The following is a 14,501-nucleotide window of genomic DNA, read 5'->3' on the forward strand; positions in this document are numbered from 1 at the left end:
TCCCCTCTGCATGACCAGGCATGGGAGCGGTACAGTGGTGACGGAATATAGATGACAGCAGTGTTGACAGGTACCTACCAATGAGGATGGAGTAGAGGATTCCTGGCCTCTCAGAGGGAGGCTGGATGTTCCTGTCCTGGTCCACGGCCTGAATGATGGGCGTCACGTTGACAGGGTTCACTTTGCTCTGAAAGGAAAGAGTAATGGTTAGTTCTATCTGTCAGTCAATACTCAGAAATGAGCCATTTACACAGTGTGGGATGCGGGGGCTTCCATTCTTAATGGGATAAAAGGCTGGCGAAATAAAAAGTTGGAGAATTAATGCATGGTGTGCAATCTTCATCAATTAGTTACCTTTGGGTTTTACAGCAGCGACAGCAACATAATTGCAGTGTTTCAGTTGTACCTTTAAACATCATGGTCAAAGCAGAAATTATGTAGATTGTGTTGACTTGTTTTGCAGTAAAAGGTCTATTCATAAAACAGTGAAAACTCATAAACTGGATGATGTGAGGAAGGAAATGATTATATATAATGTGGACCTCTTTATCACAGCAGCCGTCACAAAAAGCAATAAACTGCAGACATTTGTTTCCTCCTGAAGCAACATTTATTTTAGTCATTTAAGAGGTTGAAACCACGAGAGAGAGAGAGAGAGAGAGAGAGAGAGAGAGAGAGAGAGAGAGAGAGAGAGAGAGAGAGAGAGAGAGAGAGAGAGAGAGAGAGAGAGAGAGGAGTGTTTGCGAGAGAGAAATAACGATATGGAGTGAGTAACTGGTCCTTCACTCCAAGTTTCCCCAGCCTAGGGGGAGGAGTAAATTGTCTACTCCCTGTCAGCTCGTCTGCATAGATGTGCAGAAGCACAAGCACCACGCCGGCCTAGTCTCAGTCCCAGTAAATAAGCAGCTCATTTATAATTCAACTCTACTCAGAGAAACCAAGTGAAACTGCTAAAAGTGAAGATGTTAGCTGCCTGGATGCCTCTGCAATAAGGCTCCCGGATAATGTATGTGTGCCTGTGTGTGTGCGCGCCTGTGTGTCAGCATTAGCCGTACAAAGACCCCATTGGGGAATTGTGATCCCTGTGTGCCGTGAAGAAGTGTCGAGCAGCTGCTGTGAACACACACACAGGTAGGACCATATGCTCTGGGGGCTGGTTGGCAGGAAACTGCAATTTGTGACAAACATTGACGTCAAATCTGTGACGAGCTGGAGGAGTAGACGCTGTTTGTATGAAAAGTAATTACAGACATCTTGGTTTCTTTACCTGGTAGAGTATCGAGATAACAAGGAGGCAAGACATTCATAACAGCAAACGTAATAGAGCCACCTGGAATAAAGCATTGGATTTAAAAGTCAAGCTCTGCATCTCCAAATGGAACTAAAGCCTTCTCCTCCTATCCCTGTTACCCACTGTCCTTGATCATCATGCTTCACACAGCCCTATGAGTAGTCATTAAGTAGCGGTGAACATAGTCTCCTCTCTGCTCTGTACATCTCCTGCCCGGTTCATCATGGACCGCTGGTAACAGTCTGAGCATGGACCTTTGGCAATGATTTATCTCTGTGGGGCCCATTGTAATCTCAGCACCTGCAATTACAATGGCTCCAGTATGACTGCAGTAAATCTAATGACTCTGTGGGGCCCTCTCCTCGGTGGACAGACAAGCTATGATGATACGCCCTTAGTCAGCCCTTAGTCACTAGCAGTATGATAAGGAACTACCCCAGCTGGCAAATAACATTCCCAGAACCATATGTTTCTTAGAACTTGGTGAGAGCTTTGTTGTACTTTGGTTGTTTTGCATACAACCGTCCCAAAACTGTCTGAGAATGGTGCAGGCTAGTTGCTTGGCTTTGAAACATTCTTAGAACATTTAAGGAACTTCACCAAAAAAAACTTTTGTTGGGTATTTCATTAGTTTAACAGAATGTTTCCTAAAAGTTCAAACCTTGGGAATGTTGTCAAATAGTTCAGAGAACGTTAAGAAACAACGTTCTCCTATTGGGAATTTCAGCACTTCAGCACAGGGCTGGGCAGTATACTGTATTTTACTGTACCGTTATTAATGCAAGGACCGGTTTGGGTTTTTACTTTACCTTCTATAACTGTATTTCAATGTCTGGTTTGTTAAATTTGATACGCTATTCTGCCGTGTGTAGCACATTTTTTATAGTTTACGCCGCTACTTGAGTCATCTCTCCTCTCTCTCTCTCTCCATGCCGCTTTCCACACAGACCTAGCACCGCTCCCTGTCACTCAAGGAGCGCAGTTGTTGTTGCTTGACCATGAGACCACCTGCAGTCAATCTGCATGGTCAATGCAGCACATACAACATGATGCTGATAAGCTTCTTAATATACACTGAGTGCACAAAACATTAGAAACACCATCCTAATATTGAGTTGCACCCCCCTTTGCCCTCAGAACAGCCTCAATTCATCGGGGTATGGACTCTACAAGGTGTCGAAAGTGTTCCACAGGGATGCTGGCCCATGTTGACTCCAATGCTTCCCACAGTTGTTTTAAGTTGGCTGGATGTCCTTTGGGTATTGAACCGTTCTTGATACACGCAGAAAACTGTTGAGTGTGAAAAACCCAGCAGCGTTGCAGTTCTTGACACATTCAAACCGATGCGCCTGGCAACTACTACCATACCCTGTTGAAAGGTACTTCAATATTTTGTCTTGACCATTCACCCTCTGAATGGCACAAATACACAATCCATGTCTCAGTTGTCTCAAGGCTTAAAAATCCTTCTTTAACCTGATTCATCTACACTGATTGAAGTGGATTTAACAGGTGACATCAATTAGGGTTCGTAGTTTTCATCTGGATTCACCTGGTCAGTCTATGTCATGGAAAGAGCAGGTGTTCCAAATGTTTTGATTACTTAGTGCAAATCCACAAGTGTTCTATAATTACACTATTAGTGTGTGTATCTTACTCTCTGCAAACAGTTAGTCTTTTCTTAGCAAAACCGCTAATGCTAATCGCTAGCTAGATAATAAATGCACTGAGCTAGCTAATACAGCTTGATACCAGTGATGGTGTAGGCCCAAATCAGCATGTTGTTTGTGCAACAGTTTCTTCTAAATCAAAGAGGAATAGGTGAAGCATGAATATGTTAGCTACATCAAGTAGCTAAGAGAGAAAACATTTAACGTAGCCAAAGATTATAGGATCCCCTAGGAAACCATGACCAACAGTTTGATTCCTACCCTGTCACAATAACTCCTCCCTGGCTTTTTCATTGGTTATCATGTCAAACCACACTGTATTCATAGTGCCCACTATTATAATCTAACTATATAATTAGAACATGATCCATTCGTTTTTTACACTGCTGCTACGCTGTTTTTCGTAGTCACTTTACCCCTACCTACATGTACAAATTACCTCGACTAACCTGTACCCCTGCACATTGACTCGGTACCGGTACTCCCTGTATATAGCCTCGTTATTTTATTGTGTTACTTTTAATTATTTTTTACTTTCGTTTATTTGGTAAATATTTTTCTTAACTTTCTTGAACTGCACTGTTAGTTAAAGGCTTGTAAGTACGAATTTCATGGTAAGGTCTACACGTTTTTTTCGTCGCATGTGACAAATAAAGTTTTTGTGTTTATTCTTCAATCAAGTTGCATTTTGGTTGGAATTGAGTTGATTCAAGGCAAGGGATTATCATTTTGATGATGCGTGATACTTCATTTAGAAGCCTGTATTTAAAAAAAAGTATAACGTCTACTCTAGGTCTGTCTTTTTCTTTAAATGGGACTGCAGCAGGCAGAAAGTGATATGTGTCCGACTGACTATACACTAAGAAATGAGAGTCCCTCAATGGTTCTTTTGGAAGAGTTGTGGTTATTTGTGGAACTATACTGACCCAAAGAACCCCTGAGCCCTTCAAATGGTTCTTTACAGGTCAAAAATAGTTCCTATTTTAGTGATAATTAAAATGTAGGGGTGGTGGCTCATTAGAATATTTCGGGGTGTGGTTTGTTCACAGCTCTTTTTGTGCAACCGTGAGTGAGAGTGTCATTCCAGTTTATCTAATCTGTAATGTTGTGTTAAGTATTATGTTCTATATTACTATGGCCAGTGACAGTGTTTTGTAGAAGACTGGTGCATATGGCCTTGTGTCAATTGAGAAAGCTTGATTGAGTCAGTAGTTCTCAATTCAGTCAGGGACCCCCAGCCATTCCAGAGCTAGCACACCTAATTCAATTTATCTAAATAATTGTCTAAATCGTTTTAACAATATGGCTAATAAACCATTAAAAAAATGGTTCAATATAGCCCCACACTAAAGATGAATGGTTCTTTATAACAGGTTATTTGGCATGTAACCATAGCAGAACCCTTTTTTGGTCCTATATAGAACCTTAGGAAAGGGTTCTTTATAGCACCATGCAGGTTCCATTTAGAACCAGATGAGCATGGCTTTTTATAGAACCTTCAAAAAAAGGTTCCATATAGCACCAAAAAGGGTTATGCTAGGGTTACAAGCTAAATAACCAGTTATATAGAACACTTCGTAATAAAAATGTATATTTCATGATGCCAAATTAATGTGTTTACTTTGATCTGAACGACAACGTAACGACGACTCCTCGGCAGACCGCACAGAGTCCTCCGCTCCGTGGTCCATAATCAATGCTTGACTGAACGTTAGCTGGCCGTTTTAAAGGCTGAACTAAAGGAAGATTGGCTTTTGGAGGGATCGGTTGAAGCACGGGAAGATTTTGTTAGTGTAATTAACCGAGGATGGATTCTCTGGGGGGGGGTGTGATCTGTGATGGCGTAACGAACGAATAGCAGCCCTGTGCTCACTCCACTACTCCCACTCAACCACAGGAGGACGCGCCAAAAGACTGCTCTACTCTACTCTGATGAACCCAACCTTCCAATTAAACAGCTTCCAGGCTCCTTTATGATACATGGTGAACACTGACAAAGAACTTACATCAAAATACTCTGTACCTGGCATACTTTGACAGATTTGCATTTCAGCACCTGTGTTCAAAAACGGCTAATTACCCATGGTGAAGCACAGTTTATCAAAACAAATGACTTACATTTTAGATTTGAATTACTTGTCTGTTCACGTCTTTATTATTAGCTACATCTTATTCCAGCTTTACATTTCAGCCTTGGAATAAATGAGCCAGTGAATTAATATATTACATGCAGCCGACTTTCCTTTCCATTTTATACACACACAGTCACAAACAAAACAATTACGCTCCACTCAACACTGGGGTATAACACTTTCAAAGCCTCCTGTTGTAATTGTCAACAGACACCAGCAGTAGCTTACCCACTGTTCCCTCAGTGCTATTTCTAATCTGATTTCTCAGCTCTGATGGTATATTACACTCTACCAACACTAGCTACAGAGGATGTCCAGAGTGCTGCTGTGTATGGATGGGGAAGCAAAATGGTAGAATACACAGAGGACACAGCATTGGAGAGCCACTTGAGCCTTACTAGGGATGTTATTACTGCTCCGGAGAGGCTCACTAGCGCTCTGCTTTGGAGGGATATAAAAAGGCGGAGTGATCAGCTTGTCTTGAGGAAAGTACCTCCACTCCAGTGGAGGCTGGTGGGAGGAGTCATAGCAGGACGGGTCATTGTAATGGCTGGGATGGAATAAAAGGAACGGTATCAAATACATCAAACATACGGAAACCACATTGGACTCCGTTCCATTCATTCCATTACAATGAGCCGTCCGCCTATATAGCTCCTCCCAACCAGCCTTCACTCCTCCACTCTCCTATCCTCTATTTATGAGCATTCTCCCTGGGACAAGAGGGCCGGCCCATGGCTCCTGCTCCCCAGAATGTCTTACTGTGTCCTGGATCCTCGGCTGAGATACTGTCTTTCAAACTAAAGTGAGATGCTTGTGTGAAGCAGAAGTGTAACTTTGTGACAAACAGCTAAAGGAGTTTTTACAATCTGGCCTATCAGCCGTTTCGATATCTCTACCTCCTCCTCCTCTCCAATCACAAGCTTAGTTTTACTTGAGCGGTACTGAGCCGAAATAAATAAGTTGAAGCCTTATGTTTCGTCAAGCACCGACGGAGGAGACACGAGAGGCGCATTTAGGAGATAGCAGTTAAGCTCCCTGACACAATTGAGAGGAAGACAAGAGGAATATAACAGGACTTCATCATTACACGTGTGAATGTGAACTAGCCCCCTGAGTGATGGGATTGATGGGGATGGCATCCTTGGGAGGATGAGGTGGGGGTGTTTCGAAGACCTGATAAGAGGTTACGCTGGCATTGCCACTGCATACATCATCCGAATCAGGGCCCCTCACATAATGTCACCTCTCACAGCACTCGTAAAACATGTCCTTGAGTGCGTTCTAGCTGGCGTTAAGTCCAGCCCCCAGCCACTTAAAACAGTGGCGTAAACTTAAGGCTCCTGTTACCTTGTTCTGTCATTTGGCTGCAGAGTGTTGAAGGATCTCAATGTAAGCAAATTCTGTTTTCGTACACTGTAATTAAATAGTAAAAATATTTAGCTTCTATGTGGTTAATAGTGTGTGAATATAGATTGTGTTTTGGCTTGTCTCCCATATGAATCTTCTCTTTGTGCCAGACTGGGTTCAAGTGACTTCTGTTCCTTTTTTCCCTGTATTTATTTTTCATGTATGTATGTATGTATGTATGTATGTATGTATGTATGTATGTGTGTATGTATGTATGTATGTATGTATGTATGTATGTATGTATGTATGTATGTATGTATGTATGTATGTATGTATGTATGTATGTATGCATGTATGCATGCATGCATGCATGCATGTATGCATGCATGTATGCATGTATGTATGTATGTATGTATGTATGTATGTATGTATGTATGCATGCATGTATGCATGCATGCATGCATGTATGTATGTATGTATGTATGTATGTATGCGATGCACAATGCAGAGAACACTGGAAGAAGAATTATTATTTAATTACCATAGTGAGTTATTGTAATGTTTGTTTATGTGTCAATTAATCCCATAAGGGATGGGTTGCCAATTGATGTTTTGACACAAAAAATTAATTTCATTCATTCATTCAGGTGAGGCTCTTAGTGTACCACTGCCGTCTCAAGGTCATAGTTTGACCTGTAACTATCTTTCTTAGGATATTGCTTAATGTTTGGAAAAAATGACATTTTTTTACTTTTCTGCAAAAATGTTGCTTGATAGTATCAATAGAATGGACCAACAATAGCATTGGCCTGTATTGCAGTACTACTCAAGGTCTTTGTTTTTGTGCAGTCTGGGATTCAATCGCCGGGTGTATTCAAGTCATGAGTGATAATAACCAGACTTTTCTAGATTCATTTAAGGCAATTTAATGGGGTTGCCTGGAAAAAGCAATTGTCCTTGTTTCTGTGAGTATCCATTTTACATTTGGATTAGTAATACTTTAAAGGAATCACTGATTCTACTCAAGGTAAGAGAGCCCAAAGTGTAAAACTAATTACCTGTGAATTATCTGTCTTGTAATTATAGCATTTCCATGCTTCCATGACTCAGCCATTTACTTCTGGTAGACTTTGATCAAGAGAGACTGCCTACCTAGATCAGTGAACAACAAATCAATGGAACTGACAAGGAGATATGTTGATAATCATTCTACATGAGAAAACACGTGTCACGCTGTTTGGAGTTGAAATCTAATCTAGTCGAAAATACTTCCATGCACAGTACCCCTGACAAGTCAACATCTTTCCTCCAATCATAAGAAGTGTCTGTCATCTGTTTAGAACGATACAATGCATTCACAATAGCAAACCACTACTGCTATTGCGAACGACTAATCTAACGCTGGGTTGGGGAAGTTCTGTTGGATGGGGGTCAGAGGAGAAATGTTTGTCTTGTTCAGGTCCTGTCACTTGTTTCTTTGTCCATGTGTACCTGTCTTACCAATAACAATCCAAAAAAATGGGATCACGAAAAAAACGAAAACAATAGCACACCAATGGTCGCTAATGTTCATAGTCATTCTCATCATTTCAACTTGCACCATCATGATGATTATCCATGAACAACACATGAAATATATCACTGCCCATAAATGTAGCATAAATCGAATAGCCCTGCGTATTCAAAGCCCTAATCTTGGAAATTAGCTTAAAAACAGAGGAAATCACACTGAGCCTCGTGTTTAATATTAATATGAGCGCACCCATGCTGCTGACATAAATGGCTCCTGAGGCTGACATGCAAACAGAGGCCCAGAGAAGCCAAGCTGTCTCTCAGCTACCTCTCTCCCTAGCGCTGAGAGGAGTGAGCTGCCTCTCAAGCAGCCCTGTTTGAATAGAGGGACATGTCAAATGTCTACTCAGCAGGGGTTCTAGAGCTGGGGCTGGTCTGCAGTAACACTTACTGGGTCAGTGAGCTCCAGGATGTGGGCCCGGTAGGTGAGGGGGCTGCAGTCACGCGTGTTGTCGACCAGGGAGCAGGGCAGGAACATAGGTCCCAGGTCATCCCCATCCAACACGTCTACAGTCAGGGTGGTGGTGGCGGTGCGTCGTTCGTTGGGGTACGGGGCGCGGTCCTACAGAGGGAGATTATTATTTACAAAATTGTATTTATCCTTTATTTAACCACATTGAGATTGACATCCATTTTCCAAGCCCTGGTCCAGAAAGCCGCATACATATAGTTTCACATGAAACACAACCAGGAGTGTAGTGCCGCTGGAACGCAGAGGAGCGGCTCACTTTTTTCAATTTGAGAATGCACGGAGCGGGTAAAACTATTTCTGGAAAATGTATTTGGATACATTTGAAATAAATTATATTTATTTACCAATAAAATTCCATGAAAAACAATAGGTTGACAAACCAAATAAATATGTACAGCAGCCGAGAGGTAGGTAAATAAAGATTTCTTCCCTGTCTTCTTTCTGGCAGTGGCGAGAATGATGAAGAACTATAGGCGTGTATGCACTGCGGAGGCTTGACCACTTTGGCCAATCAGAACGTTGAATAAAAATCTAAGTTCACTATGTGTCTGCCTTGATGTTCATAAAACTCCACGGACCCCCTCTAGCGAAGTGGAACCCAGAACGATATGTGCCCACTTAGTTATGGCAACATTGTTCCGCCGAGGACACTGCCTGGGATATTTAGCCTACACTGGCTATTTGTTGAGACACAGGGCCTGTTTTAGCTTGGTATGTCGGGGTGAGCAATTGGAAATGTGAATTGGGGGAAGTTGGAAGTAATAATGCATTTAGGTTATAGTTTATTGAGATGCATAAATACACCACATCAAAAACTTGATTTTATGGCTGTTTTAAAATTAATTTCCTACAATTCTATGCAGTAATTATTTATGTTCACTACTTGGTCAATTGACTTGATAGCATGTTTAATCTATGCAAATAAATGATATGAATTGATAGTTCACCTTTTATTCTGTAATAGGGTATATTGTATCCATGTGTCAAGCTAATCAAATCAAAGTATATTTATGATACAGCGTGTAAGCTACACAATACAATGAAATGCCTACTCGCAAATAAAGCTCTCCTAGCAATCTATATGTATTTATATTAGGCTATAGTCTACAAATGGCTATACCACAGTCTTAGGCCTATTAGGCTATCCTTCAGCACCACAAGTTGGTTCAACGTCTTTAACGTCATTCCGCGATCCTGGCGCTGTCCTTTCAGCACCACGAAGGGCGCTTCAATCGCTTGAAATGACATCTCATCCATACTGATCACTTATTATTATTACAAATAGAAGATTATCACTTCTCACACTGGTGCTTGTTTACTAAAGTTACATCAAACCTGTGAAATTGTTAGATTACTCGTTAGATATTACTGCATGGTCGAAACTAGAAGCACAAGCCTTTTGCTACACTCGCATTAACATCTGCTAACCATGTGTATGTGACAAATAAAATTTGATTTGAATCAATCTCTCGCAAGATCACATAATGATGAATTTGCATTTTGCATAACAGAGCAAAATATAATAGCATAGTAGGCCTATAACGTTACTGTCACACCAAAAACACCTCCTCATTGCTAATGAGATTTTAAGATGGTTAGCTGAAGCTGAAAGGTCAATTTTTTTTCCTCATGTGCCAAACTCAACAGAGGGTGCCACTAGGCAGAATATATGGTTTGATTGAAACAAAATACAAGAAAGGCTAAAAGTTTGACATTCAAGACAATCTAAATATTCCCATGAAATTCCCATTATCATTCATGATTGACAGTGATGATGGCCTATTTTCAAATTAGGTAGCCTATACCCAACTTGATGTTTGAGGGTATTACAAATTCAAAAATGTATGGAGACAATATCTGTAGGCATAGGCAGACATTGCAATTGGAGGATGCATTTTATCCATATTTTATATTCTATAATTCTATAATTGACTGATCTAAAAGAATAGCACGATACCACTCGACACCACAGAACATAAAACTGCTATGAATGGAAGTTAAAACAGTGCAAAGTGCATCAGAGAACTTAGATTGCACACTTTTAAACCTGATCGTTTATAGTCAACAGCCCTCCTATCTGGGATGTAAAATCATCAATGAGAATAAAATGATCTTGTTTTAAGTCCTTTTGCGAAGTGTTCCTGGATGATTGGGGCAGCAGTCCTAAAAGCACTCTTACCAAACTCTGTTCTTGTGTTCGGAACAGTTCTGTGATCTCAGACGGGAATGTCCATGACTCTGGAGGGTGAGTAAAGTGCTTAAATATATTGGCAGCTGCCCTAAAATTGACTTATAGACAAAAACATGTAGGCCTACTGTACCAATGAGCCTGTCGCCTTACAATTAAGGATGGTCATCCTGCTAACTGATATAAGGTACAGTGATGTGTAGGAGCTTTTGTGTTGGTTACAAATCTTAAAGCAGCTTTGGTAAAGTGTATCTAGTGTGTGTGTGCAGGTAAGACCCCAGGGCATTCGTGTACAGAATATCACCACAGTCCAACAAAGGCAAAGAGAGTTGCTGCAACGAGGTCTTTTCTAGCTTGAAAAGAAAAACAAGACTTGTTTCTAAAGAAAAATGGCAGCTTAAGTTTAGGCTTTTTTAGTGAGCTGTCGAACGTGGAGCTACCTGTTAGGGCTAGGGGGCAGTATTTACACGGCCGGATAAAAAACGTACCCAATTTAATCTGGTTATTACTACTGCCCAGAAACTAGAATATGCATATAATTATTGGCTTTGGATAGAAAACACCCTAAAGTTTCTAAAACTGTTTGAATGGTGTCTGTGAGTATAACAGAACTCATATGGCAGGCAAAAACCTGAGAAGATTCCTTACAGGAAGTGGCCTGTCTGACAAGTTCTTGTTCTTCTTGACTCTCTTTATTGAAAACTGAGGATCTTTGCTGTAACGTGACACTTCCTACGGCTCCCATAGGCTCTCAGAACCCGGGAAAAAGCTGAATGATGTAATTCCAGCCCCTGGCTGAAAAACATTAGCGCCTTTGGTAAGTGGTCTATCAGAGGACAATGAGACTGAGGCGCGTGCGCGAGGCGACCCCATGTTTTTATTTTCTCTCTCTTTGTACTAAAACACAGATTCCCGGTCGGAATATTATCGCTTTTTTACGAGAAAAATGGCATAAAAATTGATTTTAAACAGCGGTTGACATGCTTCGAAGTACGGTAATGGAATATTTAGAATTTTCTTGTCACGAAACGCGTCGGGCGCGTCACCCTTCTTTACCCTTTCGGATAGTGTCTTGAACGCACGAACAAAACGCCGCTATTTGGATATAACTCTGGATTATTTTGAACCAAACCAACATTTGTTATTGAAGTAGAAGTCCTGGGAGTGCATTCTGACGAAGAACAGCACAGGTAATAACATTTTTCTTATAGTAAATCTGACTTTGGTGAGGGCTAAACTTGGTGGGTGTCTAAATAGCTAGCCCTGTGATGCCGGGCTATCTACTTAGAATATTGCAAAATGTGCTTTCACCGAAAAGCTATTTTAAAATCGGACATAGCGAGTGCATAGAGGAGTTCTGTATCTATAATTCTTATAATAATTGTTATGTTTTTTGTGAACGTTTATCGTGAGTAATTTAGTAAATTCACCGGAAGTTTGCGGGGGGTATGCTAGTTCTGAATGTCACATTCTAATGTAAAAAGCAGTTTTTTTTAATATAAATATGAACTTGATTGAACAAAACATGCATGTATTGTATAACATCATGTCCTAAGATTGTCATCTGATGAAGATCCTCAAAGGTTAGTGCTGCATTTAGCTGTGGTTTGGGTTTATGTGACATTATATGCTAGCTTGAAAAATGGTTGTCTGATTATTTCTGTCTGGGTACTCTGCTGACATAATCTAATGTTTTGCTTTCGTTGTAAAGCCTTTTTGAAATCGGACAGTGTGGTTAGATTAACGAGAGTCTTGTCTTTAAAATGGTGTAAAATAGTCATATGTTTGAGAAATTGAATAACGCATCACGGGATTCCACTGGCTGTTACGTAGGTGGGACGAAATCGTCCCACTGGCCCTAGAGAAGTTAAAAAGACAGCGTTTCATCGATGTGAAACCCCAAGTATTTGTATGATGACGCCACCTCTATTGGCATGTTTTGCAAAGGGACTCTGAGGCAGAGTAGGGGATTGCTTTCTTGTTCTTGAGAATACCATTAGTTTGGTTTTCTGTGAATTTATGACCAATTTGAGCTGAAAGAGGTGATGTTGGACAACATTAAACGCTTTCTACAATTTGAGAAATGCCACATCTACTGTGGGAGCCGTGCTACAGATGATGGTGCCATTTGCATATAGATGACAGGGGTGGATATTATTAACTGAGAATTTAAAGCAGAGTAGGCAACTAGATTCAGCCGCAGTCCGATTTTTTTGTCGGCGCGGATGGTTGGAGGGGCGGAACATAAATTATAATAATTTGTACACTGCAAATTGACCACAACTAAGCCCAAAAAGAGATTGTATTTGAAAATAATAATTTCACATTGATACACATATCTATTATTTTATTTGTGGGAATACATGAGATCAGATTTCCTAAATTAAACACATTTTTAGCTGAATTCCTGGTGATTCCGGTTTTGGATGTTGCCGACCAATGATTTAAAGTATATTTTTGTCTGTTTACCTTTCTTCCGCAGCTGGGTTGTTCCACAAAATGAGTGCCTGTTGCATCCCTTTGATATTTTAAGTACAAATTGTGCATTTTAAAAGCCTGCTATATCAGATGAAGTGCCCTTTAATATAGACCACATGGAAAATTCTATAAATCAGATTTTTCATAGGAATAAAGTTCAACATTTTGACATGTTCCTCTGTGCGTCCTCTGTGACTTCTAAGAAGATTTGAACCCATTACCACAACATTTCTCCAAGTTTTTCACCATCATTGTAAAGACCAAGATAGTTATTTTGTTACTTTTGCAAAGTCCTTTCTGAAGATTATTATTTACTTCATGTGATTAGAGATTCCTTTTAAGGTCAACCCTGGTACCTGAGCTGAATTCCCGTTTTAATATGATGAACCCTTTTTTTAAAGAATACTTTATCGAAAGAAATTTTGAACATCTAATAGTCAAATCATAGTGTAAAAGCAGGTGAGCTGGTTCTACTCCTTTTAGCCTTTTCCTGGTGTTTTGTGGTGGAAAACTGAGCGGGTCGCCATAACACGTCAACAATGTTACCCATACTATAGCTAGACAGGCTAGAAATGTTTTCACAATACACAAGGGGATTGTCACAAGGGGATTTATGGCTTATATAAGATGAAAACGTCCACCCTGTTACGATCAACCCTGTTACTTTATTTGGCACTTAATAGGCATTTACTATAGTCATTTTTTTTTTACTTAATAACCTCCTGAGATGGGAAGACATGTTTTCTATTAAGTTGAACATGTGCTCTTTATGACTGAATGTTAAAATTAGGGGAAATAAATATAATCATAAAAATAAAATAATTGTATTGCTAGTGGCCAATCCTCAAAAAGGGTTTTAGTTTTTGAGATACCCCTACCCGAGGTAAAACAAAACCACAACCATGTTTTTTCACATCTCTAATATCTCCCATTCATGAAATGGATGGTTGTGTAAAAATATTTTACTGCAAAAGTGGTTAAATTGATAGTAGTCAGTTGTCTACACTACATACACAAACAAACAGCAATAGGATATCGCAATGCATCTTGAAAATATAGACCTGTAAACACTGTGATAGAATAGGCAGAAATATCAACTACGAATATTTATGATGAACGTTATTGTTGTTGTAGCTATTGTAATCTAAATCGTCTCTGGGCTGGGACTGCGAAAACTGTCATTTATTTTCAATCAAAGGTACCTCTGTGGATTGGATGTTCAGCCTCTTGCAATTACGTTAGGGGGCCAAATCCATTATGGCGTCCAGAATCCAATATGGCTGCCACAATACCATTAAATGGTGTTTTAATCACCTGCACATGTTTTAGATCTTTCAGATTTGTGTAC

At 40.2% G+C, this 14,501-nt stretch overlaps 1 protein-coding gene across 9 annotated transcripts in view; it reads right to left on the bottom strand.

Annotated features, from left to right (window-relative positions):
• Positions 1-14,501, bottom strand: part of pcdh15b (protocadherin-related 15b) — a 214,516-nt gene that overhangs the window by 114,560 nt on the left and 85,455 nt on the right. For all 9 annotated transcript variants that reach the window (XM_014179329.2, XM_014179328.2, XM_014179323.2 and 6 more), the window contains 2 exons: positions 8,407-8,577; positions 79-187 (listed from right to left, as the gene is read on the bottom strand). In XM_014179329.2, coding sequence (XP_014034804.2) covers positions 79-187; positions 8,407-8,577 — 280 coding nt within the window. The remainder of the gene's footprint in view (positions 1-78; positions 188-8,406; positions 8,578-14,501) is intronic.

Source organism: Salmo salar, chromosome ssa28 (genome assembly GCF_905237065.1).
Source record: "Salmo salar chromosome ssa28, Ssal_v3.1, whole genome shotgun sequence".
In the NCBI taxonomy this organism is placed as follows: Eukaryota; Metazoa; Chordata; class Actinopteri; order Salmoniformes; family Salmonidae; genus Salmo; species Salmo salar.